Consider the following 27,648-nt stretch of genomic DNA (forward strand, 5'->3'; position numbering starts at 1 on the left):
ACACCGTGCAATTGAGTAATATCATAAAGGGTTAAACAAAATGTACAAAAATCACGTGGCATTTTATTATGATTACAAGTAACTTATAAGGAGATGGAATTTGGCATATGAGGTTTTTAGAGTATATATATATATATATACAGATGGTGATCAGAAAAATGGAAACACCTGAACGAAATTGCAACTTACCAGATTAATATGGTGTGGGGCCACCTTTCGCCTTCAGAACAGCCTTGATGCGACATGGGATGGAGGCATAGAGGTCGTGAATGGTAGCAAGTGGAATTTTACACCATTCCTCGTGCAGGGCATCGGCCAGTTCTGTGAGAGAGGTTGGGGGTGGAAATCGTCGCCGGAGTCGTGTTTCCAAGACGGACCACAGATGTTCAATTATGTTGAGATTTGGGGATTGGGCGGGCCAGGGGAAGTGTTGAACTTCATCCCGATGTTCCTCAAACCACGCTGCAACAACGCCAGCTGTGTGAATGGGTGCATTACCATCCTGGAAGATGGCGTCATTGTCCGGGAACAACATCTGGACCATAGGATGCAAGTGGTCTCCTAAAATTGCGACATATTCGTTGGCAGTGATTCGTCCGCTAAGTGTGACCACAGGGCCCAATGAAAACCATGATATGGCGGCCCACAGCATCACCGAGCCGCCGCCATGTTTCATAGTTGGACGGAGACACTGCAGATCATAAGCTTCTTTGGGCGTTCTCCACACATAAACACGGCCCGTGGTTGGGAATAGGGTGAAGGATGACTCATTCGATTATATCACACGTTTCCAGTCCTCAACGATCCAAGTTGCATGGTCGCGGCACCATTTGCGGCGTGCGAAAGCGTTATGGTCCCTGATGAGCGGTTTGGCCCGTGCAACACGACCCCGTAAGTTCGTCATGTAATTCGCGGCGGACTGTGACTGTCGAAACAGGGTGGGGGAGGTGCTGATTGAGTTCCTCCGTCACTTGCTCCGCAGTGGCACGACGGTTCTGTGTGACAATGCGCTTTAATACCCGGCGTGACCTATCACTCATGATTTTCTTCCGCCCACTGTTCCACTTCCCCGATGTGATTTTCCCGTGTGTTGTGTAGGCCGTCATCACCTTTGACACTGTCCCATGCGACACACCTAACACAGTAGCCACTGCCGTCACTCTCACTCCACATAACCGCGCACCATCAATTTGTCCTCTTTGAAAATCTGAGAGGTCTCCCATTTTACCCTACCTCCGTCTGCTGCAGCCACTGGACACTGCTGTTCCACTGCGCCTGACGTAGTATGGATACCGACCTAACACACCACCACCAGCGGTCCGGCGCTGCGGGCGCCACGACACCACTGCCAACCCATACATCTGACGTGTTGCCAACTACAGGTGTTTCCATTTTTCTGATCACCATCTGTATATATATATATACCACTTACTTGCACGAATGCAATTTTATACGAATCTAAAAGTTGTAATATTAAAAAACTGTTACAGACATGTTTCAAGGGCAGCTTTAAGAGCATAATGTATTTTAATATTACTCAGAGAATAAAGCTTGGGCGATAGAAAAACAAACGGGCAAACGCATACACAGGAAAATACGCAGTATTTTACCAATAACAAATCTCTCCCATGCGTAATAGACAGATTTCTCCGATGGCGTGATTTCCAAAGAAGCTGCAAACTAGCATGAAAGAAAACCAATACATATAAAAACCAGTGAGCACAGAAAGAGGAGTGTCGGTTTCAACACTCAATGAGACAAATCACAACCAAATGGACTCATTTTTTCCCCATGGAAGTCCCTTTTATGAAGGAATTCAGATTATTTACCAGATCGGCTTTGAGACTTCATTAATGCCAGTTAGTTGTCGGTTAAAGGACAAAATTGCTTGAAGAGAGGACCTGCCGTCAAGAGGAGATTAGCCACCAGTCTGAAGATCAACGTGAGTACCAATTTTAATATGGAATTCTGCCAAAAACTGTTGCCATGAGGGAATGGTTTATTGAGCTTATTAACTTATGATTCTTATAACAACAGCAACTAGTTTAACACTTCACACTTAGCTCATGTAGCCAAGATTGAATGAATACAACCATCCCATGAACTGTTACTTTTTATCCTCAAATTCTAATATCTTTCTCTTTAAAATAATTTGCTTTAATCCTAATCTTCGGGACAATTAACGATATCCAGAATCTGTAATTATGGATAGTATAAATAGATAGTCAATAGGCGCCAACCATTGTGCCACTTTATATGGTGGAGATGGATGCTGAGTTTTTTCGCGACTGCGATCTCAGGCACCTCACCTAGGTTGACCTTAAGCTTCACTACAGTGGCTACTTTACAGTTTATGACCTCACAGCCACCCATCGGAAGACTGGGAGGATAATTATGATACACCTAAAAATAAATGTCCACCAAATTACTGCTTGGAGGAGGGGGTCAGAGCAGTATACTCTTTTACTAAGTCAACTAACTGCAGTCAACAAAAATACTTCGCGATAAATGCAGCAAAACTAAAATGACTTTATTGTACAGTAAAGTTGTGTACTGAATGATCGACTGTGCTGCCATCCATCTTTAAATATAATTAGAAAGAAAACAGTTGAATGTCAATTTCCAGCCATAGTTGCTACATGCATGCTGTGATTTTGTTAATTGTAGGTTGTGTTATACAGAATCACAATGTTTCAGCGTCTACACCTGTTTCCTCAGCAACTGCATATAAAGTAAGAGGTTGTCAAAGAATAGTTAGAAAAGTAGTTTTCATCATCTTGTAATGAGTGGGTGCCAGAGATTGACAGAAGCCAATAAACAATTACATTTCTGCCAATTCGTCAATACAAAGAAAAATTGAATTCGATTCACAGAAAAGCAATCGCAAGAAAAAAGAAAAAAAATGTAGTAATGAACAAAAACCCATACTTTACTGTCGCTGCAAATGTGCCACTTACGCTGCCTAACTAACAGAAAGAGACATTTCAAGAACTCATTGAAGTGTCATCGTATAGGAAACAAAACGTGTATATATGCAAGGGCTTATCACAGATCACGAAACAAAGATGGTTACAAAAACTGGACTGTATAACTTAAGAATAGACGTCTTTTCGTGTACATGGCTAAATTTACATACACCTATAGCATGAAGCGAGACAAGTTTGTTCTTAAGCTCTAACAGCCACGAAAGGAAATTAGTATATTTAAGGGAAACCCGATATTGTCCACTAATAACATCCAAAGGTCCTGTTGAATGTTTCTATCACTTTATCGTAATCTGTCTATTTAAGAATCACACCACTCTACAAGTAACTTCCTGTACAGGAAATACTTGACATCTGAACTGTCCATTGCAAAACTCGATAGGCTATAAAGGGTGAAATATTCTGAAAATAACATTTCAAAGGAATGTTAAGAAAAATTTTCAATGTAGATTTTAACCTATCTTTCGGCATGTCACGAACACATCTTTGTAATGTGTGTAAGGAAGCAGCTGTTGATACAACAGTTGAATCTTACCCGAAGGATACACAGAAGCTGCATCATAAAAGGCTGTGTTGAAGAATTAAATGCAGCAAAATCTTTCAAAGAATATGAAATGGTCCTTGGGTTTGATTTCAGTATTTATTACACCTTGCGACAAACAAAACAAGTACTAACGACCACAGTTGTCTTTGCAGCTTTGATATCCGTAACACAGCTACAAATAAAGCAACACGCATATGACTGCGGAAAATTTTTGCTACCAAAGGTTCGAATGAGTTTATCAGCTAAGGGTAATAAAGTGACATCAGTAATGCTCTGCGATAACTGTTTTGGTTAAAAGAGAAACAAATCTATATTCACATCTGGACCAGCTTTGTGCAAAAGATGTATTCTAAAATATTTTGGTTCTGCATCACATTCCTGGACATTCCATGACGCCAATAGAGAGAACTTTTATGGGCATTGAGAAACAAACGCTTTAAAAAGAAATTTTTTATAAAAAGTGTAGAAACCTATGTATACGTGGATGTTGTGAAAAAGTAACATTATTCAAGTGATATTTATGGAATATACTTCTTGGAAAATAACCCATTTTCATGATTTTGATGAAATAATAAGCATAGCTGATGGTGATCATGTGCTGGAGAATTCCATTGTGCAGAGTATTCCAATTTATAAAATGTAACTGACCACAGTGAGAAACATATTGACAAGCCCGTTCACATACCTCTCACTGCACTGAAGAAACTGTTAAGTCAAAGTCGTGTTATGAAGAAAACGAGGCAGTTTTATAGTGTAAGAAACAGCTGCTGGGACAGCAGATTCAGACAGAGTGCAGTCTGAATAATGACATTGTGTATTCTAGTTACCTTATATAAGACTTCATGTACACTCATGTCCAAAATTATTGTCGCATGTCTATAAATGTGTTGTTATAGGAATATAATTTGATAACGAATTTGCCCGGTATTTCTTATAATGTTAGTATGTATATAGTCAGTAAAGACATGTATGTGGCAAATTTCATGTCAATAAAAGTCGTAAATAAGAACAATAAAACGAAAACAAAACTTTCTTCTCCATTTAGCAACATTTTGTTTTACTCATTCTAATTTTCGTATTTATAATTTTTTTTCCTATGAAATTTATCACAAATATACATTTCCCGATTATACACATAGTATTAAAAGTGCCCTGCAACATCATTATCAAATTATATTCTTACAAGAAGACAGTTATACATATGCGACAATCATTTTGGACATGAATGTACATTATACAGTTAATTACCATTTCTACAAGGTGTAATAAACATTGATTAAACGATTTTTTCTTTGTCTCATACATAACATGATCTTACATTACATACACAAACACCTTGCAATGCATAATCGGAGTTTCAACCACCCGGATTTTGCTCTAACGTGCTTTTTATTATTTCATATATTTATGTAATAGTGATAGCTTTGACCACTCATATATATATATATATATATATATATATATATATATATATATATAGGGGAGACCGGAGTAATAAGTAACAAAAAAAATTTTCTAGCACTTGTATTGATTTCTTGAGGAACTAGAAATAAAAATGTGATTGTACTAAAAAATTAAACCTGCTGAAGTATTAACACATTTTTTCAGTTGATTTTTCATCAAAAAAAAAAAAAAAAAAAAGTTAAAGTCAGTCTTTCTTATTACCCCTAAGGGGTAATAAGAGACAGGGCTCTCACTGCTCACGCAAATAGAATAGAAAATGAGTAAGAGTTTTAAGAAACATCTTCAGACAATTCTGAACAATTTACTTTTTTCAGATCTCAAATATGTACATGTTTCCGAAATATCAAGATTTAAAAAATGAAATTCAACAGTTCGTTCGGAAAATTTAGTTGCCTGAGTATTAAATATCAATAACCATTAAAACAAAGTATAGTTGAGTTTTACGTAATCTAGATACATCATGGACAAAACTCATACTACCAAATAAAAAAGAGTGCTGACAAGAAATTTTCTGAGAATGTCGAAAATGAACTAAAAAAGTGCCTGAATTCTGAATGAAGAAAAAGCATCACATTAAAAAAATAGTTTTAGCTAAATTAAGTGGATTGAAAAAGCTATTAAATTGTAATCATACAAGAAGAGAACATTGAAAAATGTTGTAAACCTATTGTTTACCAAATTTTATGTAAAATGTAGCCTATGTAAAAAGCTACATTTTCCAAAAATATGTAAGATGAATATTAAACGTTTTAGGGTGTACAGCAGAGTTTGCCCAAGTGGGCCCAGCCCGAAAAAACCCACCGGTTTTTTTCGGGTTGGACCCACCTGAAAAAACCCATCTTAAAACCCACCTGGGTTTTTTACTTTTTTGTTAGTGTATTATTGGTACAACTAAGGTGATCACATTGAAAGTTATTTTTATCAGATTTTTAACTTTCTTTGGGCGAATTATATGCTTTCATGTTAAGATAGACAACAATATTCAACATACGACCTTTATAAAGCTCTAAATGCACTGAATAAATAAATAAAACCCTCACCTTAGCTTAGATAATTGTAGAACAGATTAATGTGTGGATTATGCTTATAGCCTATTTGAAGTAAAGCAAGCGATTGTATATTTTAGAAAATACTTTCCATGAATAGTGTGTTTCCTGACTCGGCACCGCTGAGGGACGTTATCCCTCATACGTTGACGGGTTTAATGTCATAGGTGCCTGTACTAACAGTAAATATGTAAATACATTAGTAAAACTATTAATATTATTTCTTACCTTTGATGGTAACAAAAGTATTCAGTAAAATTTGGTTTTCCAACAACAACAGTTAAGTTCAGTCATTTGTTGCTAGCCTTCAAATAAGCATTCTGTAGAATCAACACTAGCAATAACGTAAAAATTCTTGTCAAAATTAAGAAGCTTAATGCTCGGAGCTCCGAAGACTACGTAACGCTTACTATTTCAAGTGCTGCATTCAAACTTCAGTATTAATGGAAGTTTCGATGTATAGTAAAGCAAGCTGCATTTTCAGGGAAAACCCATCGTGAAAGAAGTGTTCGGGAAATTCCCGCAATTGAACCCACAAAGCATCGAAAGTGAATACTTCAACAATAAAACTATTTATTTTACGCTGGAGGATATTTCATTTCATTTTAGAAATTTTGAAACATTTACTTTATAAAATATGAATTATAGGCTTATCTTTGTTAATTGTTTTAAATTAATTTTCGGAAAAGAACGGTCTTGCAACAAGTGCTCGGGTAATTCCCGTAATTGAATGCACAAAGCATCGAAAGTGAACTTCAACAATAAGACCATTTATTTTACGTTGAAAAATATTTAAGATATTTTGATGAATTATGTCTTCGTTTTACATTAATATAGCTATTTGGTATTCATATTTGGCGAACGTCACTGAGGCTCCTAGGATGATTCGATCTACATTTGTTCGTTAGTCTGCCTTTACCACACAGTGTTCAACTTTCGGTCTTTTAAATTTTCAGGATACAAACCAGAGACACTCTAAATTTTCTGTTTAGATTCTGGCAGCATACCAACGTAAAATTACAAAATGGCGCGCTTTTTTTTTTTAAAAAAAAAAAAAAAAAGCTTATATCCACTGGCGAAAATCCCGGAGGGATGATGGGGACATATCCCTTACAATCTTGGAACTGCCCCCCTCAATAATACGATTGGAAATGTGTCTTTTAGGAAGAAATGTGATGATTTGTGTCCAACTGTCACAAAGGAAAGTGAGATGAAATTGATACCTCCCAGAATAAGCCTCAAATCTGACCGCCTCCCAATGTTGAAGACAACTCTGCTCCCCTGCCCATGTTGTCCCGGAGTCCCACACAGGGGACATAAAATATGACGATATTATTATTACTTTACAACTTTAAAATCAGACTGGCAACATTGAAAACTGTTAACAGTTAATTATCATATTCGGATCATCCCTTGTAAACAGTTTTCAATGTTGCCAGTCGGATTTAAAAGTTATAAAGCAATAATAATATATTTTATGTCCCCTGGGGCGGACGCCGAGTCTGACATGGGCAATCCTCCCCAGCATTGTTTTTCGCCTTCATAAATATTTTGCACATCGCATATTATATATATAATATACCGTCTTACCATCTCCCCAATGTTGAAGACATTTGCGCCGCTGCTGATATCACGCTACAAAGCGCAATTTTAGGTCTTTCAAGCTGAAATTTTCAAAGTAGAAGCACAAGGGACTAAATTAACTGTATATATTTTGGCGGCATAAAATTTCAAAATGGCGGCCATTTTTCAAAATAGCGGGCATCCATGCTACAAGGTGCAATTTTCGGACTTTTTAAGTTGATATTTTGAGGGTAGAAGCACAAGACCTTCTAAATTTGCTGTATAGATATTTTCGGTGATCCAATATAAAATTTCAAAATGGCGGCAATTTTTTCAAAACAGCAGTGAATAGAAAGTTGTTGCAAGTTGCGACAATGACACTCATAAAATGTAAATCATATTTTAACATTTTTACCCCAAAGAGATTCAAATATTTCGAAAAAACCCAATTAAACCCGAAAAAACCCAATAAAACCCGAAAATACCCGAAAAAACCCACATGGGCCCAGGTGGGTTGGGTTTTTTCAAAAATACCCGGGTTTTTTCAAACCCTGGTGTACAGTCGAACGAACATATGAAAAATGTGCAAATGAGTTTGGAAATGTTATGCTAGCCTATGTAAACTTCAAGTTAACATTTAAAAACCACATAAATGTAATTTAAACTTCAGTGTAACATAATTATAGCAGGTAGGCCCTATTAATTATCTTACGCTGGACCACTTTAATAAACATAGGAAAAATGTATAGGCCAAAAAGAACTGTTGGCATATAGGCATGAGTTTAACAAATGTTAATAGTCCTACAAACATCTAGACCTACCAAAAGAAGATGAGTCATACGTAATCTTTCTGTTTTGGTTTCAAAAGTCCTTTTTCACTTTGTTATAAACACAATGAATTTTTTGGAGCTATCCTCTGGAAATCTGGAATGGCCTATTTCCATGTCCATCCAGTTTGATAGGTCCATAAAACACAAATTTGGATGTCACTGTTTGAATGTCATCAAGGCAGGCCAATTAAAACCATTTAGTCCTTTTTTCAAAAATTTAACCTTACACGGTCCTTCATCTGGGAAAACAATAACCCTCCCAATATACTAGTCAAGACCATAGTACACGGCGTAATACATTTGATTCTGCTCTGGTTGGATCAATTTCTCCTTGCAAACTTTCACCAGTTGATGATTAAATTAGTTGATCCAAAGCATATTCTCCACTGTCACTACCTATGTACAGACTCTTGACTGGATTACCAGAGTAGGAATTTTCCTATTTACTTTCTATATACAACAAAAACTAGCAGGTTATACTCGTCACATGCGCTAAATAAACATAAAGTTGAACTGGGGTAATTAGAGACAGCTGTCTCTTATTACCCCTTCAAAATTTCTAAAAGGGGTAATACGAGACATACCCTCAATTGACCTGAAATGCAATATTTTAGCATTTTTCAAAACTTCACATCAATTTTCAAAATCTTAGTTACAAAGTTACATAGCAGTCATTTCCACGTTTGTAACTCACTTTTCGCAATAAAATTTTATTTTAAAACAGTCACGGACTTTCGTGATAAGTTCAAAGTGAAGGTATTTTTGCACAGCGTGACAACAATATAAAAACACATATTATTTCATAAGTACAAGTGGGGGTAAGAAAGTAAAGGTATTGATGATTTCATTACTTTTTTTTTTTTTATATATATAATTTTGATTTGATATTTAGGGTATTTTTTGGCCGTGTCTCTTATAGCCCCTGTCTTATTACCCCGGTCTCCCCTATATAAAAATTATTTCTATTTATTATCTTACAGCAGGTGGGTAAAGATCGGTCTTTTTTCGCCTACGATGGTCATCAAAAGTATTATACTTCTTATTTTCGTGAAGTTAAACTTATTAACAAGCATTAGTGTAGTGCGGTTCATGAAGCCTCATACTAAAATTATTGTTACGAGTTAACAAAAAATAAATAAATAAATAAATAAAAATAAAATAAAATAAAAAAATGCCAAATAATCAATAACCATGCTTTGTTTGCGGGGTTCCTTATGTGATATGCTACAATATTTTTCATATTGTAAGGTTCCGTACTCTCACGTGTAAGCACCTACTATAAACACATGCTTCAATCGCGAACACGTGTTAATGTGTTCAGAACATATACACCAGCAGACGATGGAAGACGGAAAGCAAGAAAACCGAAGATAGCCGACCTCCCCTGCAAGAGGACCTAAAAAAGAAGACTGCAAGAGGACGGAGGCATCAGTTAAAAGCTGATCAATAACCTATCAACACCTTTCTCCTGGGGCCGCAATGGGCTATGGAGAAATCCTATAATAGTCTCCCAAGGCTGCAATGAGCGAAGGAGTTCCCATCATAACTAAAGTCATATTGAACCTTTATTTCCGAAGCCACTGTTGTGTGTGCTAAGAACTTGCTAAAATATGAAAATATTTAGTTATTTATAAAGAAACTTAGAACTGTTACAGAGATTTATTTTGTAAATGAAATAGGTGAGGGGTTTTATATCCCGGACTTTCATTAGACTCTACTGAATAAAACATTGCAATATGCACCTTACATAAATGTAACGTTTTGGCTTATTATGACTATAGGCATGAAGAAGCCCATCTTTACCTACCTCCATTATATGATGATCAAATTCAACTTAAACTTATTGTAAACAAACCTCAAATAAGACGGTTTTGCATGAAGTAGAACCAATTTAATGCATTATTATTGTATTTCAGCGTCCACTATAATTGGTACAATCTGAACTCTATATTTTCTTTTCTTTTATAAATATATAAACACAGGAGTGACCACAGATGGGTTTTAGAAAGCAGGTTGCATCCATAAAATATTTGGGGGGAGGGGGAGAATTTTCACGGAAAATGATACTATCATACTTAAAAATGGTAAATTTGGAGGGGGAAATCCTGTATCTGTATTATAAAAATGAAAGTGACTACGTTTACGACTTGATGATTCTTGAACCACCCGACCGATCTCGATCAAATTTTAAACATGGATGAGGTTCGGGTATCGGGTGGTTTTTATCATTTCAGTTTGACGGTGCAACTTAGGGAAGGGAGATATTTAAAAATGATCGAAAATGACCGATATTAGTGTCGAATCCATAGTTTTAAGGGTCACTGAGATGAACAGAGACACTTCCGATGCCGTTTAAATCCAAATTCAGCCCCGCAACTTTGGGGAGGGAGTGATATGTATAAAAATGATCGAAAATGACCGATATTAGTGTCGAATCCATATTTCTGGGGTCGCTGAGACGAACAGTGATACCTCCGATGGCGTTTAAGTCCCAATTCAACCCTTTATATCCAAAATGAAACGTGTTCTCTCAGTGCGAAGAACGGAAATGAAATGAAATCTTTAATGAAATCGTTCCATGTTTATGCCGGTTAGACTAAAGGAGACGGTGATGATGAGAGATTAGTGAAATGGTTGAATGAAGAAAGTGGGAAGAAACGAGAGAACCCCGAGCACGGTGTTTGTCCACCACAAACTCCACACGGCGCGAGCTGGGATTGAACCAGGGATCCCAAGCACCGGAGGTGAACGCTCTACCACTGAGCCACCGCGCCCCCCCCCACTCCCCGTGCGAAGAACGGATATTCTGCCAGTAAATAATATATTAACAAATAACACGTAATACTAAAATAAGAAGCAAAACAAAGGCACTTGTGCTTTATATAACTGATATTACTACAGATGTGGAATAATAATTACAACAAATTCAGGAACCACCAAATCTTGTTAATAAAAAAACCTCAGAAACGTCAAACTATAACTTGATTTTTCAAACTGGACCCATGAAATGTCAAGGACATGATTTGGAACGAATGAACAAAATTACACTTCACAAAAATGTGCGAGGAAATACTCACTACATTTACAAGTTTTTTAAGGATCCAAACTCCGTCAAAGAAACCACAATCCCGCTGTATAACATAATTTGCAGCTGCGTCCATCAGTTCCTCGTTGTAGAAACATTCCTCTTTTGTTGCACTGTATCTTCGCACTAATTTAGTTACCAGAAACTCTAGTTCTTTAAATGTACACTCCTTTATGGAAAGCACTATTCTCCTGAGAGCAGCATCTAATACTTCTTCAAAGTCACGAGGTCGATGACGAAGCGTACACAAGCTGATGGCTACTAATTTGGCAGTTGATAAATCGAAACTGTTCATGTGCAACTTCAAAGCACTAACAATTATTTCAGAACACGACTCTGGTAACTTCTTTTCTGCTACATATTGGAGTGCATTTGCCAAATGCTGTTCACGATCTCTATCTAGTTTCAAGTTTAAATTAGATTCAAAGACGAGAGGTAAAGCTATCGTAAGGGCTTCGGATAAAGCGTTACTTTTGAGTTTATGGAGTAAGAAATCCAAGAACATTATATTGTCTAAAGACAAATCATTCACGTTATGCCTAATATACTGTAACAACACCTGCACTAATTTACTTGAAGTTGGAACACCTAAATAGGTAGTTATTTTCAGAGCTTCTATAATGTTATTAATATCCATGTATCTTGCTCTATTCTTCAGGCTTTGGCTCAATTCGAAAAATTCAGTCATTTGAATAAGGTCCTTTGCATTTACATCGGACCTATAAAACACAATTAAAAAAAGCAAATTAGTGAGAATTTTGTGTAAGATAAGGACATCAATTTAAAGGTATAAAAGAACACCAAAATACGAGCAGTTGCTCAAAAGTAACACATGTAAGAAACAATAATCACTGTTGCAGGCTTTCCAATGCTAATGAAAAAAAACAACGAAAAAATATAGGAAGTTTCGTGAAGCTGTGAAAAAGGAACATTTAAATTATTTGCTGGACCATTTTGAAAGAACCTTTGTTCATTTGGAACAACATTTTGAAAGAATAAGGAACAAAGAAACACATATAATAATATTTTTACCTATTGGAAGGAACATTTCAATTATCCAATAGATAGAAATAAAATAAAATTAAATTAAATTAAAAAAAAAAAAAAACTAAAAACACATGGAAATTACACCAATTGTTATAAATTGTAATATACACCAATTCTACTCTAAATATAACTAAATGGGTAATTACCTCGTTACAAAAGTTTACACGAGTTTCTTAGTGTTTTCGTAAGTAAAATGTAAACATTCTGCAGCTGGCGCTTTTAAGGTAAGGTTTAAGGTAAGATGTGTAACATATTCTAAAATTATTTGCCTACAGTTAGTGCAAAAAGTATTAATATACCTAAATAAATTATTTGTAAGTCTTTAAAATCACTACTCTTTAGAACTTCTTAATGAATATGATGAATCTAGTTTAATTTTTGTTCCATTTTATGGGTGATATGAATACTTTTTGTACTAACTGGATATTGTTTGATGTAATTACTGTAGACAATAAACAGGAAAGGGCGAAACACAGGAGAGTATCCATTCAACCACCCCACTGTGGAGACAAAAAGGCCATCCAACCACCCACACCTTATGTTTTTTGCACAAGTGGAAGTAGCAATGCCACACAAATATAGGAGATTTTGTAAAAATGTAGGAAATATAGGAGCATTGGAAAGCTTGCTGTTGTCAGCACCATAATCATGAATTCACACGAGGTTTTTCCATACTTTCTATTTATTTTACGAATGCTGTTACTTTTCAATTATATGTATCATTCATTCCTTAAGTTTACACTGAGGTGTCATATTAAAGATTAAGTTAGACGCATTAGCTGTATAACTAAATTTTAGGATTAAAAAAAAAAAAGAGAGAGAAAAAAAAGAAGAAGAAAACTCCTTCGAGATTTATGTTAACTTAAATTCAAACTCGTCATTTGTTATTTTCCTTTTTACCTGGTATTTCGAGCAGACACTTTATGTGGTTGTTGGTGTGTTCTTTGAGTGCTATTTTACAAGACAAAAGGAAACAAAAGACAAATATCCGGTAAAAACGAAAACAAATCAAGCACGTATGGTTAATCTTTATTTATTTAATCAAATAATACTAAATTACACACAGGAGTCACACATGTAAATCACAAATGTAACACCAAGTATTAACAGTACAGATATACATACCCAGAATTTGTTATGAATTTTTTCTTCTGGCATTCACTAGAAGATTTCTTCCAAAACCGAATGACTCTTTTATTAACTTCAAATCTTAGAATTTGATATGTGAAGAAATCAAGATTAAACTTCGTCACCTGCGTCAATTTATCTACTGTCATAATTAATAAATATTTAGAACAGAAAATAATTCAATTCTACGCACAAGTGACAGAACTCAATTTTTGAACTGAAGGTGTTACTCCAAAACTATACAATATACCTTACTTGATTGGCAACATTTGCTTATAATTTATGTATATAAAAGATAGTGTGAAAAACATATCTAAAGATGAGGTGTATAAGAATCATTAGACCTTATTTACCTGAGCAAAATGATATGGATGAAAGTAAGAACTGGGTCGTCAAATTTGACACAGCATTTTGGCACTAAAGATGAACTCCGCTCTGAGAAACTCTCCATAGTAATTGTGCCCGAAACAATTGAAAAGGTGTATGAAATGGCTCTCTCAGACCGACACTTCTGCTAAAAAAGACAGCAGCGGATCTAGGCATCTTCCATAAACCCGCTGGCTTCATTATTCGTAACATTTTGACATGAGGTAACTTTCCGCCAACTGGATGCCCAAATGTTTGTTGCAGGTGAGATGTGCAGACGCGAAGCATGGAAGAGTGCTTGCTTCCAGAGAAGTTTGAGCCGTTTTGAGCAGGATGTAACTAATTTTGTAGCACATTCGGTCACGGAGGAAGAAACATGGATCTGTATGATCCAGAAACAAAATAACACATTTAAATATATTTAGAGAAGATATAAGTGAATATCTAACCACTAAAATTCTAGTTCATCTAAATAATAATACCGTACTGTAATTTCTTCATACAAACCAAAGTGCTAAAAGAACCAAGATAGCACAGGTATTCTACACAGTTAATGCTATTCTATTGCTTTCAAAGAAATAGAGATTTAGCTAAAGATTACAAAATTAGTGGTAAGATTATTTATACTTACATGTCCGTCTTTTGTAGCGCAAACAGAACTCGCAATGCATGCATCAGATGTTTTTCATTCATAACAGAGTGATGTTCATGCACCACAGTAAGCACATCACTAACGCTCCCTGAAGAATTGATCTTCTGCAGCAGGAGATCTCGAGACTCTTTGCGGGCAGAACCATCTGTTAGAGCTAAAAATACAAGATATATATATAAAACAATAAGTTTCTTATCTAAGCATAATTTTAATATATTAATGGAATAACAGAAAATTTTGACTAGTTTAAATGGAGAGACTCGAAACCTATCTCGGATTATAGCGTTCACAATTTTAAGTTACTGCCGATTAACAAAAGTTTTTTCTTCTTCTTTACTTTATTTCTCAAGCACCTACTGATCGGCCAATCGGTCAAACTGTCTCCAGCATCGGAATTGATATTCCCATGTCAGTCTACCATTGTTCTGTTTCTATCTACTGATACTTAAAAAAAATCGTAATCAGGGCCGTAGAGGGGGCAGAAATTAATACTAAAGCAAGGAAAGACTTCAAGGAACACCATAAAACTGTTTGGTTATCTATTTATTACTTATGAAATCTATAACAGAGCTGAATCTCTTTTTCACCCTACATTCTTGACTACTTATTTAAGATCATGCTAATGGACCTTTTAAGATTGTAATGTTTGTATGTACACTCATGTCCAAAATGATTGTAGCATATCTATAACTGTCTCCTTGTAAGAATATAATTCGATAATGATTTTGCAGGGTACTTTTACTACTGATAGTATGTGTATCATCGGGAAATGTATGTTTGTGGTAAATTTCATAGGAAAAATTATGAATACGAAAATTAGAAGTTGCTACATGGATATGAAAGCTTTATTTTCATTTTATTGTTCTTATTTACTGCTCTTTTGACATGAAATTTATCACATACATCTCTTTGCCGATTATACACATACTAATATTATAAGAAAAACCGGGCGAATTCGTTATCAATTTATATTCCTACAACAAAATATTTATTAAATGCGACAATAATTTTGGACATGATGTACGTATGTCCGGACTCCACACGGTAACTCTTGAATGGAGCCAAACTTTTGAATTCAGATTTAAAAAAAAAAAAAAATAAAATAAAATAAATAGCTAGAATAATTATCTCGACTGAGTACGTTAATGGATTCAATCCCGTAACATCTACACGGGTAACGTGACTATCCATATCCCATCCATTTATAAAAGTACGTTACATATAATGCTAATATACAATCTTGAAAACATTGAAAAGTTACGAGTTGCATAAACATCTGGACAAAACTATTTACATATTCTCAATGCTCATTAAAAACTTAAGCACACTATCTTTCGTGTGATCCTTTTTACTGTCCTTAGCAAAGTTTATTTTGAACATATATTTATCTACACTTAACAACTGAAAAGTCTTAGGGGATGGCTGAAGGTCACCCCAGGGGTTGCTACGGTCCCCTAGGCACTCTCTAGCTACGGGTCTGCTCCACAGTTAATTTATGTTCCCAGTTAACATTGTGCATTACCTCGAGGCAACTTATTCTTTGAAAGTGCATCTGATCCTGTTATGGTCGAATAATAGGGTATTTGAGTCTGAAGTTTTTAGATTGAGAAAATGCCAATGGGAGATGTTTCAAGCACCGAGCAAAAAGCATATCATTTTACGCAGAAATGAGTAAAATGCGCTGAGCTGGAGTAGCAGGTTTCGTAGAAATTAAGAACTCTTTGAAAACTTTCTTCGAGCTATTGAGTATTTCTACCCTCATTAATTAGACTGTACCCATAGCAAGATTGTCTGAATTATGACAATGGAAACTATCAGCTATTTTACATATTTCTGAAAAAGACTAACAAGGAGATTCGACTGATCCGCAACTTTCGTATATACTGTACATACGTATAAAATCATGACAAGAAGACTCAAAAGTGCTCCACAGCTTTCAAACACGCCAATGTAGAAAAAATTACTACATTGTCAGTCCTCTAGCCTGAATAAAATGTGAAGGAAAGCTGCGAAAAGTTTTTTTCTTTTTAATGCATTTACTTTCTCTATATATTGTTTAAAAGTTTCTTATTACGATCTTACTGAATTTTATGTTGATTACGATGTCCCCCTGAGATCATATTTTACCAAAATTTCAAAAAGTATATATATGTATGTATGTATATATGTGTGTGTGTGTGTGTGTGTATAAGTAACCCTTATTTTTTTTGACTTCCGCGTCTTTTTGAGTCTCACCTCAAATGGTTAAATATCAGATCAGAGAGTAACCCATGAGAAAAATTAGCTCAATTGTATAACATTAAACATTGCTCGAAACGACCTCATGTCTTGAAAGCATTTACAATATATGATATGAAACAAAGATACCTGGTACAGTTTAGACCAGCTAGAGGAAGTGACAACATATACTGAATAGGTAATGGATATAGACCGCATTAATTACTGTATAATACCTTAATAACGGCCATATTGAATACCACTATCTTGGATTCAGGTCCAAGATTTTAATGGGAAGGGGGCATGTGACAATTTTGGGGTAAGTTTTAACCACAAACACACATTTGACATTATTTCCACTCATTTAACAGCTATTACCTACATAATGTATGTTTATTAATTTGCAATTTTCTTTCCAAACTTTCAAAATACAGACATATTTTTGAAATATGCCTCATATGACAGAACAATGCTTAAAGTCAGATCCAAACTACTACTTACTCTGTAACACGTTTCATGCGCGTTAAAAACTTGGGTTTGAAGAAACATGGTTTTGTTTCAAACATACTGACGGGAAACATTTTCTAGCTCATAAAAGCAGTAAGTTGATAATAGCAGTGACTATTTGTGCTGTATTTACAACATTCTCAAAAAATTAGTTTTGAATGCATTTCTTTAATTTTGGAAAAAACTAATCACGGTATCGTGAGTAGTTTTTCCAAAATTAAGCCTACCTAGGCTCTTCAAATAACTGAGCTCTCACAGAAAAGGGTAACTGAACTGAGAGTGATTTAAGCGTACTTTTCAATACCAAACGACAGAAAAATCTAACTTTTGTACTTTTATTTCGATTTCATCGTTCCAAGTATAGTTTTTTCTTGTTATCTGCAAATGTGAAATTATACAGCTCAAGAAATGTAAATGAGGAGGCAAATGAGTTTCGGTCGTTAATACAGTCGAAGTTAGGCAACCCGAAAAATTAGGTGTTTAGGTTGCATAAATCAGTTTTGTATGTGAATAACATAACGCCATTTCAAAAGTCAATCAAGCCAAAAAAAAATTCTAGGTCTAACCTAGATCTCACATGTACTGTATTCTACAGGGTATTACAAAAATGTCACAATATTTTGGGAACAGATTTCTCACATCAAAATAAGAAAAAAAGTTAATATGGACCTGTGCTCAAAAGTGGAAAGTTTCGGAGTTATAGGGTGACCGAAAACTAGAAACAAGTAAACTTTAAATGTTCATAGCTCCACTGCTATGGGACCTATCGTACTCGGGTCAAGACATCACTGAGGAACTGGTATGTGAACTATCCAAATATATATGTTTAAGAATGCTCCAGTACTTGCACACCAATTTTTAGAGAGGTAGGTGGCGAGTGATCAAGTACTCCTGAACAGCTTTTCTAAAAATGATTGTGGAAGTACCGATGGTTCTCAAAGATGGATATTTGGTTAGTTCACGCACCAGTTCCTCAGTGATGTCTTCACCCGACTACGATCGGCTCTATAGTAATGAAACTATGGACCTTTAAGAGTCACTTTTCCACGTTTTTAGCACTCAATAACTACGAAAATATGCACTTCTGACCACAGGTCCATATGAACTTTATTTCTTACTTTGATGTGAGGAATCTATTCCCAAAATATTGTGACAAATTTTTGTAACACCCAGTATAAAGTCTTTATTAAATCTAGAAACACTAAGATATTTTTGGATTACATGGAACACCAACGGGAGGGGAGGGGGGCTCTGAAGCCCACAGCATAAAAGTCATTATTTCTCACGGAAAATATTTTATCTTGTCTGATATAAACTTGGGATGTCTAAGACATCATATATTTTTACTTTCTATTATTAGTATGTTTCTATGTACAGTGTTGCCAACTATATATGTGTAATTGCTTAAGTTACCATTTTTTATTTATGACAGTAACTATGACCTATTTATTTTATTTGTTTGTGTAGAAAAACTATCAAACAGATCAATAGCAGCAGTGTAGTATGTGTACAAATTCGGCTTCTAAAAGAATTTTGGCGGTGGTGCAGTAAAGTAGGGTAGAATGGGGAAGAGTAGGGTATACTTCAGTATTCCAATGAATTCAGGATTAATCTTTTATAATTCCATACCGGTTATCCTTGGAATGGCGAAATTCTTTCAAATTTTGTTTCCGAGAAAAGATAGACAGTGTGAGGGACGTTCATTGGACACTATAGGGGTTGTCACCAAAGAAACAGTGTTGCCAACACAAGTTACATTTTTTCTAGTAGCACAACGTCAGGTTTTTGCACCTATGGAATGAACATGTAAAACATAAGCAAACAAGCTACGACTTATCTGTCAGTTTTGTAAACTAACACCACTACATCATAAATATTACAAGGGATTCATTGCAATAAACGTACCACTGCTTCCATTTGTTCCATTTGCATTATCAAATAAAGTGTTCAAATCACTGCCCTTTGCATCAAAATCTGACACGTTATTTCCACCTTGCTATATTGAACTTTGGCGAAGAGCACGATTTGCAATTGTTCCAATGTAGCTGCAGATTGCTACGTACAGTCACAGAATAACGAACTGACAATTTCCTATGAAATATGCGTCTTCAGTCAGTGTTACAGGTGCTGCCTCTAGATTCTATGATTAAAAATATTTGATAACATAGGTGCAGCAGCATAGTTCTTTCCCATCACTATTGAAACTTGATTCTCTCTCTCTCTCTCTTTCTTTCTTATATATATATATATATATATATATATATATATATATATATATATATGGTTATAATATAAAGTGACATATTTATGTGTCAGCAAGTTTTTTAAGAAATAAACTAATAGAAAATAAAATTTTTAGGTGAAAAAAATCAGAAAAATGTATATACTAATTTTTTATAACGTGCAGTTGGCAACACTGCACCAGAATAATAGCTCGAGCGCTCCTGCATGTTGTAATACCAAAATTGTTTCAAGGAAAAATAATAATAATAAAAAAAAATAGTCAAAACATTGGAATATAACAGTTAGCGTATGCGATAAATAGCCCCTTAGAAATCATGACCAGGGGGGGTGCTCTGAGGCTCACAGCATTATATTTATAAATAGAAAAAATAAAACACTAAAAACTAAGCAAGTACGTTTTATGATGAATGGGGTCAAGCTTGACAATATCAATTCTTTTCAGATATTTTATGCAGTTAAAAATGTTACAAAAATAATTTGTGGGCCTCCGAGCCCCCCTCTGCCCCTGTTGTTTCTAGGGTTAATTATACAATCTACTGCAGGAACGATATGCTGGTAATTCACAAAGTTAGGGTTTTATATTTTTCTTTTTAACCTCATTCCTAAAAATGGAGCTTTGTTCCATCTGTAATCAACAGATTAATTGGTCAACTGGATTGGAGTTTATCGTGTCTTGGCACTAACGTTATACGAGACATGAATTTACAAAGGTGGGATCGAAACCACTATAATGCGTTCAAATTCCAAGACACTCCCACCGGGAAAAGAAATCAGAATTCCGTGCACCAGGGACGCGAGCGCTAGCTACTAGCAGGAACGACATCAACAAGTTGATGAATTCATCATCTAATAGATATGTTGAAGAAGTATGTAGCTATTGTGACATTTTGCAGAAAATCTGTTGTTATGGATGTAAAACAGTTGAACCCTGAGTTAAAAACTGTGGCTTTTCTGTTGCAATTCTATTCAAAAGATTCACCATCAAATGTATTCTGCCATTATTGGCAGGTCACTTCCATGATCCATGGTCTTCCGCTAACCTCTTTGTCTTTACGTACGATTTCTCTGTTCTTATATCGTTCATTAATTGAAAAGCCCTCTGCAATAACACGGTAAGTGAAAAATGGAGGTTTAGAGTTACAAACCTTATAAACTTAAATGCAACGTGCTAAACAGGAGTAAATCTGTGTATATACGTCTATGGAGAAAAGAGGTGTAGCACCTGGTCTATGTTTTGGATCATAAAATGGTGAATACCTAAAATACGGAATAATAAAAAATGAAGAGGAAAAAGTGAGCATTCATCTTGTTATTGCGTAACCTAAAATAATGGTGAAAAGACGAAGATGTATCGCAACACAAGGAAATACAAAATATAAATAATCTGAGCGTTGTACGCAACAAAATTTGGAAACTGCAAGGTCCTGAGTCCAGTTTACATTCAGAATCCGGGAGCACAGATACAAAAGCAGCTGTGTTCCGCACGTTCTTGTAAAACTATTGCTTGGGAAGAGTAACAAATCATAGCAGAGCTTCCACGTCCTTCTTTGGATTCTTGATTCCCGGTTTGGCTGGTTTCTTGAGGAAGAACAGAATGGTGTCCAGTGGTGGTGCCTGCACTGAATAAGCTTTTTCCCCTACACCATTATACGTTTACGAAACGGACAGATCTATGACCCTCCCATTGCCCGATTTACTAGTAACTCCGAAAACCGGATTTGGATTAGATATCCGAATTAGAAATCATGACTTTTAATGTTCAAACCCGAAATCTGAAATCCAGCTTTAAATCTGAATCCGGATATCCGGAAATCGATTTTTTTCAAAACCCGAATATTCCAATATCCGGATTTTTTGACAGCGCTGTTTGAATTTCCATATTAACATCAAAGAAAGAAGAAAAAAATAAAAAAAAGCACTGCATTTCGCCCTGATTTTTCTATATTTCTTTCCAGAGTTCACGAGCTTTCTTTGTCTTTCATCCCTTCCGCTTCTGTCATTCTGATTCGACTGCTTCGATTTTGTCCATTTCGAAATAAAATGGTCAAGTATGCCTCCGTACCAGTCCTTTCACTTGAACGACCCTTGAAAACAAAGTTACAGGCACGTCGCGTCGCCTCCTCGCACCTACCAGTGCTTGCTTTCACTATCCGCACACTGCGGCGCTCTCGGGAAACGGCGACTCGGTGGAGATGAACAGTGTTTTTCTCACAACAGAGACTTCGAATATGTACTAGAGGTGACAGAAAAGGAAAGTCAGTTCACACGTTTTCGTTATCTATGTTTTACCAGGAATCGAGGTAACTCGACTTACCGTCTTTCGCCCCCTCCCTCTTGTTCGTACCACCATACCCTCTAAAACATCCCACACGATACAGTTTCTTCTTAGCCAATATTCCAACCAGTTTCTCTTCCTCTTCTTAATAATATGGATTAGTGGCCCTTAAATAATTCTAGATGTAGTTGCACGAGAACAAGGATTACCAAGGAGAAGAAATGTTTTTAACTATGTATTTTACCGAGTAGCAAGTTAAAAAAAATCAAACCCCATATCACTAGATCTGGTTAAAGAAGACAGGCAAACCTATAGAAAGCACACACACAGCAGTGGGAAGTACCCTTCAAACTTCGCGAAACTGACAACAGAACACCGGGGTCACTGTCATTCGTAGCTACTCTGTCTGCAGCTGTTGAAGGTAAAGGTATACAATCCTGTTCCCGGAAAAAAACGCAAATGTGAAACTCCAGCAAAGCATTAAGCCCAAATTACTAACATTAAACACAGCACTGGATGTGTGTGTGAGAATGTTGCATGAGGTGTGACACCCCATTAAATCTTACTCATTCATTGTTTTCATATATTTTGCGGCGCTGACGACTCACTTTGGGAAACGAAGACGCAAAGACGAAGAAAGATCTGGTCGTCCTGTTACAGTGATATCAGAAAATGTTAGGGAGAATGCAAGGTTAGCATTCGAATGATATTAGACACAACAGACATTGAAAAATAGTTAGTCCAGCAATTTTTCCATAACTGAACATGCACAAAAATAGTACGAGAAAAAAATTCCCTCAGGAGCATGTGTATAGTGATGCAGTGAAATGAAGTGCGGGAAACTGGACTTGCTAGACAGAACAGTCACTGATTGGGAGGCGGGAGGCGTGGATTTTTCAGACGAGAAACAAAATGGCAAAATTTCATCACCGCGAATGAAAAAGAATTTTAAAAATCTTTATATATATATATATATATATATATATATATATATATATATATATATATATATATATATATAAAAGTATCAAAACATTGCGATCTTGGTCAGATTAGTTTTTGAATCAGGAGCTACAAAATTTTTGAACGACCCCTAAATCGAGTTTTCATACTTTTTTAAGGAATAAGCACATCATACTGAGTTAATTGATAGTTTGGGTTTGGCTACACTATTTGTAGTTCTCAATACATAAGACCTATAAATTTTTTTTTTAATTGAAATATATTGGATATTTTGATCCACAAAGAAAATCGAAAATTAAGGTCGTACCCATCTTGTGCTATGATATCAATCGCGTACTTCTGATTGAATGGATGCTACCGTAAGTTCTAGCTACTGAGAGAGAAGTCTGTCAGAAGTTTAAAGACATAAATATATAAACACACAAACATATTTTTTTTTTAGGGCTTCCCATTATCTTATGGATTTAACTGTAACAAAATTCCAACAAACAAACCTTCTGAGATCAATTTCAAATACTGTAATTAATTAAAGACTTTATTGACAATAGAAGTTCGGGTTCAGCAAAATACTGTTTATTATTATTATTATTATTATTATTATTAAAAATAGTTTTTAAGTACGATACTTTTCAAATACCTCGGTCGAACTGGTCTACTTTTGGCGCACCACTAAAAAGAATTGTTGAAAAATTATTATTCTTTCACAAATCTCCCTAAATGATTTCCGCTGGGCGACATGAAAATATCTCAATTGGCATAGATAATATTAAAGGGAGCCACCAGAGGCACATGTTGAAAATTTAGAATTCTTTGACGATTTGCGTATAAATACGGCTCCCGGATGTGAGGCATAAAAACTATAGTGCAAGAAACACAAACCAACCTGTACTAGATGGTAATTAAAATCACGAATGCTACCTAATCAAGTCAGGGCAGGGCAAAGCTAGTGACTCCGCCCGGTAGCACGTCCGAAGGGAGAATACAGAAATATACCATTAGGGATGGTGGTATGCGCGTAAGCGAAGGTAGTGAAAAGAAGTGGGTTTCTGCAATGATATGAGTGTCAATACAGGGTGTCCGAGAAGTCCTTCCCTGATTACAGAAATTGATAACTCAGGCTAGAAATAAGATAGAAATATGAAACTGGTGTTGAATTGTTTACAAATTATATAAGTTTTTGTCTGTGTTAGGTTTTTCTGTTTTACCAAGTGCACCACCTCATTGGGGTTTGAACGTCCGTGTCTATCTCGAAAGGACATTTCCTGGGCGATGGATTGGTCGTGATGGACCAACAGCTTGGCCTCCACGCTCTCTTGACATAACCGCATTAGACTTCTTTTTATGGGGTTATGTCAAGGATGAGGTCTACCGAACACGTGTACCAGATCTTGAAACCCTGCAGCAACGAATAACCACAGTCGTTGCATCGATCCCAACAGTGATGTTGGCTAATGTGTGGATGGAAATTTAATATCGCCTAGATGTGCTACGTGCTACCAAGGGTGCTCATGTGGAAGTGTACTGATGTGACCAAAACTTTTATAGTTTGTAAACAATTCAACACCAGTTTCATATTTCTATCTTATTTCTAGCCTGAGTTATCAATTTCTGTAATCAGGGAAGGACTTCTCGGACACCCTGTAATACTTGTCATGGTTTCATACTAGTGAGGCTCCACTTGTAAACATAATGTACAGGTTCTGTACACTGTTAAGAAATATACCGCCGGTGGAAAATAGCATCTAATAGAGACATCTTTCATATGCATTTCTATTATTTTAACCGTCGTAAAGCACTTTCAATGATTTTACATTAGTAACCCTACATTTGTAAATCTAAAATACAGCCGTATTACCCTGTATATAATTCTTTCGCCCGCAGAAATTTGTTCCTTATAAACACGTCTTTTCATGCAAAGTATTGAATTTTACCTGTAAATCTTTCAAAATGTGGTGCACCAAAACTACACCTGCACCCCTTCTTTCTTATTACTAATATTTATAAGTAACTACATAAAACAATACTACATATTGATAGGAGTGCTCAAATATTAGTCTGACACAATGTTAATCTAAACATCAAACTATTTCTTAAATTTAATAAACTAAAAGCAATTTATTTCTTCCTCTTTCTAAATAGTTTTAAATGAGTTGCAGCGCCCGATCTAGTAGTTACCAAGTATTGTTTTATCGGCATGAAGTACATATTCTAAACATAACTGTTTCACTTATGTAGTTACCTTGAAATAACAATGGCATCTAAATTAAATATTTTCTCAATGAGATAAATGAAGGGAAAAAATTACGTACCTTTAGCGCTCAAAGGTCTGGACAGAACATTAAGATGACAGGGAAATCTCATACACACATGTACTCTTGAACTACATCTCCACGTACTACAGACATATTTTGTTAAGCTTCGAACCACGGGAGAAATCCTGTAAGAATATAAGACACACATTATTAATCGACTGTACATACAACAACACATTAAACCCACAGATATAATGAACGAACGCCAAGCTAATTTCTCAATTTCAGAGAGTTTAATTTCAAAGTCTTCATCCTGCATGACTGTTTTAATCTGTGGACCAACAAATACTCCTTCTTTGATTTTTGCCTCATTTAAGTTTGGGAATGTCTCCTTAAGCTGCGTGAAAGCAATACCTTCTCTATCTAGTGCTTTAACAAAAATCGTCATCATCCCAAGTTTGATACGTAATGGTGGCAAAAATACATCTTAAGGGTTCACAATTGGTTTGCGAGATATGTTCCTGGTGAAAGGAATAAAATCTTGTCTTTGAGGGCAGTATTTAAGGACGTAGGGTTTACTTTGTCACCGATGTCCCACTCACATAAAAAAACAACAATACTTGGGTATCCTTGTTGCATTCCTATGAGAATACTAATAACTTTCAAGTCCCCCCACACATGGCATTTGAATTTTTTATATTCAATGAAGTTCAATATTGCACTCATAACTTCGTTATGTCCTTTTTATGAGCCGCATATGCTACAGAAAGAGATGGATTACATTTCCAATGTGGGGAAGCACTGCCTTCAGACTTAGTTTCGAGCTCTCAATAAGTGCTACTCAGTAGGATTATGTTCATGTCCCAAAGACTGAAATAAGCCATCTACATCTTTGCAATAAACAATGCCTCAGTTTTCAACAAACTAGTCCTCAAAATGACTTTGTTGTTTTATAAACAAACTGATTTTAATATCTTTAGCTAAGAGATTCCAGCCTTGAAGCCTGGAGCCCACCTCTTCCGCTTTGCTTTTAGAAGATTTAAGTCTTGTATAAGATGGTTCAAGCTCTTCTTGTGTGATCAAGTAAGGTGACGTTGACTGGGATGCAGATAGGTGAAAGTCTACACTTTCCCCGTTGCTTGGAACGTCTGATAATCATCTTCTGAATCAATAATGTAATATTCTGGAGCTTTAGGTACTGGAAGATTTTCACTCTGGGGAACCGGCCGAATAGCTACCTTTAAATTAGAGTACTTGTGCGGGGCCCAAGACTTACTCTAGTCTCCAACCCTACAGCTAAAGTACAGTTCATAAGCCTTTTTAACTAAAGATGTACATTTATTCAAAATTTTCTTGAAACCCAATGCTTAACACACACTACCACAAAAATATACAACGCGGCAAATCCGACCACTCCTAACGAAACACCACTCAACAAATAATAATACAATCGAACCAAAAATTACTCAAATGCTAGAACATATCGTAGTAGATTTAGGCGACACAAATCTGAACTCGTTTATTATTAATGGGCTACTACCTGAAATAAAGATAAAGAGTGAGGAGAAATATGAGAAACTAGTGCTTCCTATTATAACACAGAAAAAGACTCGTATGCGGTAGGAGAAAATTGGGGGATGAGGAGAACCCTTCTTTAAACAGCGTATTCCTTCTGTAAAGAAGAAAAATTGTCGTTTGGATGATTTTTCAATGAGAGTATATTTTAAGGTATACTACATGTGCAACAATTTTTATCTTAAGCACATTTTTGCTCTCCCAGCTGGTCTAGTAGGTAGCACGCGAGCATTCGGTGCATGAGATCTCGGATTCGATTCCGAGAGAACATTGAACGACACGATTGCTCGGATTCCACCATAAAATGTAGAACCACGTCTCATATAGCCTCGCTGCTGAAAAAGTACGCTAAATTTCAATCACCAACCGTAAAAATACTCTATTTCACAGTACTAAATCTCAAATTTTTCAAAAAATCGGTATGTGATACACAAAAAATAATTAGAGATTCGATATTTTCGTGCAAAATTACATAAGAAAAACATATTTTCATGTAAAGGACAGATTTCGTGTTGCACAGTGTAATAATACCAAGGTAAAACAAACTTATTTCTGTCCATATGTGAAGTAAATACGTAGAGCAAATTAGGCAAGGTTCTAGATTACTGGTCCCCCTTCACATTCAGCAGTACTAAAGACAGAAAAGAACGTGCCCTGCGGGGCTCTAACCCGCCTTCACTCGCTAACGCTCGCTCGGCAATACTGTATAAGTTAAATGTATAAACTTTACTACAACAAGAAACCTACGCAGCTACTAATCTACATGGGGGACCAGCAATCTAGAACCTTCCCAGCAAATTATTTAAACAAAAAAGAAGCTTAAACCCCAAAAAACTTTTTTAGGCCTATGTTTAGCAGAAGGGGTCCAGCTCTTTTCTCTAAAAAAGGTTACAATTTTGGTAATTT

At 35.7% G+C, this 27,648-nt stretch overlaps 1 protein-coding gene across 2 annotated transcripts in view; it reads right to left on the bottom strand.

Annotated features, from left to right (window-relative positions):
- The window catches only part of LOC145663932 (uncharacterized), a 58,448-nt gene that overhangs the window by 29,782 nt on the left and 1,018 nt on the right, over positions 1-27,648 (bottom strand). For both annotated transcript variants that reach the window (XM_081730140.1, XM_081730141.1), the window contains exons 2-4: positions 25,225-25,352; positions 14,689-14,863; positions 11,509-12,235 (exon numbers count right to left, since the gene is read on the bottom strand). In XM_081730140.1, the coding sequence (XP_081586266.1) occupies positions 11,509-12,235; positions 14,689-14,863; positions 25,225-25,352 (1,030 nt within the window). The remainder of the gene's footprint in view (positions 1-11,508; positions 12,236-14,688; positions 14,864-25,224; positions 25,353-27,648) is intronic.

This window comes from Thermobia domestica, chromosome 11 (assembly GCF_964235325.1).
Source record: "Thermobia domestica chromosome 11, izTheDome1.hap1.1, whole genome shotgun sequence".
Lineage (NCBI taxonomy): Eukaryota > Metazoa > Arthropoda > Insecta > Zygentoma > Lepismatidae > Thermobia > Thermobia domestica.